This window comes from Geospiza fortis, unplaced genomic scaffold (genome assembly GCF_000277835.1).
Source record: "Geospiza fortis unplaced genomic scaffold, GeoFor_1.0 scaffold176, whole genome shotgun sequence".
In the NCBI taxonomy this organism is placed as follows: Eukaryota; Metazoa; Chordata; class Aves; order Passeriformes; family Thraupidae; genus Geospiza; species Geospiza fortis.
The window spans coordinates 113275-118129 of record NW_005054514.1 but is presented as its reverse complement, the minus strand read 5'-3'; the positions used below and the strand labels follow the sequence as shown (position 1 = coordinate 118129).

At 52.6% G+C, this 4855-nt stretch overlaps 1 protein-coding gene across 1 annotated transcript in view; it reads left to right on the top strand.

Annotated features, from left to right (window-relative positions):
- Positions 1–234: 234 nt before the first annotated feature.
- The window catches only part of STC1 (stanniocalcin 1), a 16056-nt gene continuing 11435 nt past the window's right edge, over positions 235–4855 (top strand). Inside the window, exons 1-3 of the mRNA XM_031063574.1 lie at positions 235–438; positions 517–672; positions 3474–3616. Coding sequence (XP_030919434.1) covers positions 555–672; positions 3474–3616 — 261 coding nt within the window. The 5' untranslated portion in view covers positions 235–438; positions 517–554. The remainder of the gene's footprint in view (positions 439–516; positions 673–3473; positions 3617–4855) is intronic.

Below are 4855 nucleotides of genomic sequence, written 5' to 3'. Positions count from 1 at the left end.
CGCGATCCATAGGAAGCGTCCCCCCCCCCAATCCCCTCCCTTTCCCACCGCTCCTCCGAGGATGAACTTTTCGCTCATTGTTCTTTGGCAGGTACTTTTAATGGGCTGGAAAATATTCTTCCTGTGAAGTTGCAGTTTTGCGGGGCTTGAATGAGTCCAGTCCTCCCCTGGCTCTGCCCAGCGCCACCGATTGGCTCCGCAGCCCGGGGGGGGCCGATAAGGGCGGCTATAAAACCCTCGCAGCTCCCGGTCCCCCAGCGAGCAGCAGCCAGAGGGGCCACCCCGATCCTCCGCACATCCCTGCGCTCATCCCCGGGCTCGCCAGGATCCTCCCTCCTGCCTTCCCTCCCTCCCGCGAGCGCGTATCCAGCTCCACATCTTTGCTCAAGCCGGAGTGGAAGAGGAGAGGCGCACACATCCAAAAAAAAAAAAAAAAAAATCAACCACCCAAAAAAAAAAAAAAAAAAAAAAAAAAAAAAAAAAAAAAAAAGGGAAAAAAAAGGGAAAAAAAAAAAACCAACCCAACCCCACACTTAGCGGAAACTTGTCAAAGAATGCTCCTAAATTCTGGTTTTCTCCTGCTGCTGCTGATCAGTGCATCCGCATCCTACGAAGCTGAGCAGAATGACTCTGTGAGCCCCAGGAAAGCGCGGGTGGCAGCGCAGAACTCAGGTAACGCCGGCGAGCCGCGCTCGGAGCCGCAGCCCCGCTGCCCTAAACTGTCTCAGATTTCTCTGCTGCTGATTTTTCTTCTTCTTTTTCATTTCCCCCCTTTTTTTTTCCCTTACAAACTTACCGGCTGGCAGCACAAATGTTCCTTCCAGGGCTGGAGGAGCTGCTGGTGCAGAGCTGGAGCAGGAATCTCCTGGAGGAGCGAGGATGCCATCCGAGCTCTCCCCTCCTCCCGCAGCTCCCCGAGGAGTTCCGAGCACTTTTTATCATTTTTATTTTCCTGCTTGCATGCGTCCCTCTCCTTCCCCCGGTGCAGCGCTGCTCTGGGGTTAAACCTTTGCTTTTTAGGAAGTTGATGGGATCCGCGGCGCCGGGACTGCCCCATTGTTCTGGAACATCTCTGTTCAAAGAGGGGCAGCCTCGGAGGAACGCGTAACCCAGAAAGTGTCCCCTGCTCGCTGCGGTTGTCACAAACCGATCGCTATCGGGCAGCTGCCGCTGTAAAAATACATCGGTGACATTTTCCAAACTTGCTTCCACAATGGAGAAAAAAAAAAATAAATTGCTTTGGCGAGCGAGCCCTGGATGTGTGGACTTTGCCGCTTAGATAACTTGGAGACATTGTCTGGAACAATGGGAATTAAAAATCCGCCTCTACTGTACTGCAAAGATATTAACGCTCCAATTCGGAGCTCATTAGCAGCTGCCTTATTTTAGCTCCGCAAGGCTCTGCGGCGCTGGAGCGGGGTGTTTGCTCCATTTGCTTTTGTATTTGGTTGCTATAGGAACGTGGGGTCTCCCTCTCGCACCGCGCCGGAGACAATCAGAGCTCCGCGCACCCGGACTCTGCTGCGAGCGAAGTTCTAATTGGAACCTCTGGAAAGCTAATTACGGGGCTGGCTCGTGCTGCGGGAGGTTATGAACCGGGGAGGGGATGAATTACCAAATATTCCTCCCTTCAGGCACGCCGGCAGGAGCGCGGAACGACCAGGGGTTAATTGGGGGAATTTTTAAATATTCTTTCTTTTTTTTTTTTTTTTTTTCGGGGAAAATCCCGGTTATAAAGAATTCTCTTTAGGATGCAACTTAGATTTAATAAGGTGTGTTCTGTCGCAGTAAAGGCTCCCTTTTCCCACACCTCGGGGCTGCATGGGGGACCCTGGCCTCGCATTTCTTCCCCAAGAATGTCTGGTAACACGAGCCGCAGCGGCAGCGAACGTGCCTCGCAGGGCGCGGGAGGGGACAGATGTTCGGCTGGCCCAGAAAGGTTAATCCCGGCTAATTTCAGGGCAATCATGTGGCGATTCTGCTGATTCATGGTTAAAATGCTCTGGATGTGCTCCGGGAAAGCCGGGATGACACGGACACCCTCGTGCTGAGCCGCGGGGTTTAACCCCCGGAGCGGCGTTACCTGAACTGTCCCTGCCCAAATTCCCCTTCCCCTCCCGAATCTCAGCAAAAATGACCTTTTTTGGCTACGCCTGCGAGCTCCCAGGGCAGTTTTAGCTCCAAGCTGCTGGATCGAGTCCTTTTGGGTGCTGAGAATTGACTCAAGCCCAAATCCTCTTTCTAGGTAATTGAGGCATTTTAGAAAAGCACAAATGCCTCCCAATAAGTGCAATTTCCTGCCAACTTGTTGGCATTTGCCAGCACTTCCATCTCATTTTCCAGTGGTTTTGTGAGCCAAGGCTGCTCCCAAAGGAAGAGCCCTCAGCACCCAGAGCTTTCCATGGGCCCATCCTCATCCCTGCTCCTTCTTTAGAGGGACTTGGGATGAAGATGTAAATGCCTGAAGAGAGAATTAGGTTGGGATGGGACATTTGGGTCCCCATCTCAGCAAGGACTGTGAGGTGCTGCCTCTTTTAATCCGCATGTGACCCTCGAGGGCTTTGGTAGCTGGAATTCCTGTTCTTTGGGGTGCTGGTCGTGTCTTCAGAGAATTCTGGAATTGTAGAATCCTGCAATTACAGAGTCATGGGATTGTAGAATCATGGAATTACAGAATAATGGAATTATAGAATTCTGGAATTGTAGAATTTTGGAATTATAGAATTCTAGAATTGTGGAATCCTGCAATTACAGAATCATGGGATTAGAGAATCATGGAATTATAGAATTATGGAATCCTGGAGTGGTTTGGGTTGGAAAGGGACCTTAGGGCACATTCCATCCCTGCCATGGGCAGGGACACATTCCACTACCCCAGGGTGCTCCAACCTGGTCTGGGACACTTCCAGGGATGAGGAATCCACAACTTCTCTGGGCACCCTGTCCCAGGGCCTTACTGCCTCCAAGGGCCTTACTTTCTCCCTAATATCTGACCTAAATCTTTCCTCTTTTAGCTTAAAACCAATCCCAGCCGTTCTAGCACCGTGCATACAAAAAGTCGCTCTCTCACTTTTTTATAATCTGCTTTTCTGCACCAGGAGGGGCTCTGAGGTCTCTCTGGAGCCTTCTCTTCTCCAGGAGAAGCATTCACTTCTCCAGCTGCTCCATCTCCTCTATCAGGCAGATTTTGGGGTCTCAGAGAGGCTCTGAGCCTGGCTCCGGTGCCAGAGCAGGATTTGGCCGGGAGCTGGGCAGGATTTGGCCGGGAGCTGGGCAGGATTTGGGCACGGGCTGGGCAGGATTTGGCCGGGAGCTGGGCAGGATTTGGGCACGGGCTGGGCAGGATTTGGCAGGATGCTGGGCAGGATTTGGGCACGGGCTGGGCAGGATTTGGCAGGATGCTGGGCAGGATTTGGGCGCGGGCTGGGCTCGCTGTCCGTGTGCTGATGTTCCTGTGCCTCTCTGTCCCGCAGCCGAGGTGGTTCGGTGCCTGAACAGTGCCCTCCAGGTGGGCTGCGGAGCCTTCGCCTGCCTGGAGAACTCCACGTGCGACACGGACGGGATGTACGACATCTGCAAATCCTTCCTCTACAGCGCTGCTAAATTCGACACTCAGGTACGGCCCGGGCACCACGGGAACAAAACCCGGCCGGGAATCAAACGTGGCCGGGAATGAATCAAACCCGGCCAAGAATAAAACCCGGCCGAAAATAAAACCCGGCCGAGAATAAATGGGAGCCGCCTTTTCATGCCCCGGACGAGTCCTGCGGGTTCTAAAGCACGTGCAAAGCGCTCCGCTCAATGCCTGCCTTAATTGAAGCTGTGCTTTGGGCAGGATTAACCCTCCCCTCCCTGCAGCCCTTCCTGCTGCTGCTCTCAGCCCCCATTTCTGGCTCCAAGCGCGTCCTCCAGGGCTCTTTTTCCACCCGCTCCCTGCTCCGGGTGAGGACTTGGCACGGAGGGTGCCGCGGGGTGGAGAGCAAGGTTTCCTCTCCAGGAGGAAATAGAAATGTTCTTCTAACAAAATAAATCCCCTGACTGTGTGACCTGGCACAGGGCTGGGCTTTGACTTGGAAGTGTTCGGGTCTGGGAATGCACGGCCAGGCTGGGGCTGTGGGGAGAATAAACGGGATAATATTGGACCACTGGGCTCTGCCAAAATCCTTTTCCCTCTGTGCTTTCCTCCCAAAATTCACACAGCCCCTTGTTCCCCGTGCTCCTGCTCCCAAGGGCAGATTAAAAAGCTCATGAAGGCTCCTGAGGTCTGAACCAGAAGTGTAAAACTGCTGGCATTAAATTGATGTTAAATCGATCTGTGGGGCAGAGCTGCTCCATCTCTGGTCCTGGCACTTCCAGGCCGAAGATTCCCACAGCCTAAATCCTTTGGGAATGGGAGTTCAGAGCATCCCGACTGCTGAGAGTGACAACTCTGCAGTAATCAGGAGCATTCCAATCCCCTTCCCTGCCTGTCTATAGTTGCAGGAGGGTAATTAGCACAGCCAGGCCTGGTGGGGTATCCATAACACTTCTCCTTCCTTTGGATTCTGTTAAAAATAGGTTAGAAACTGTTGTAAAATAGTGATAGATCGTTAAGCATGGACTGTTACTTTGGTTATTATATTGGAAAAGGGTTTAAAGGGCAGTTGTAAGGAATCCAGGACTCAAGGTACCAGAACACACCTCAGTAAAGTGCAGCAGGAGCCAGCCAGAGCTGTAATGGCCAATCAAGCACCTTAAACCTTCATGCAAATGAAGGATCCAAACAGAAACCAATCCAAAGGGACAAAAAACGGGATAGAAAGGGGCTCCTGACCCACTGAATTGTGCTGCTCCATCGGGGCCATTGGGGCCATCG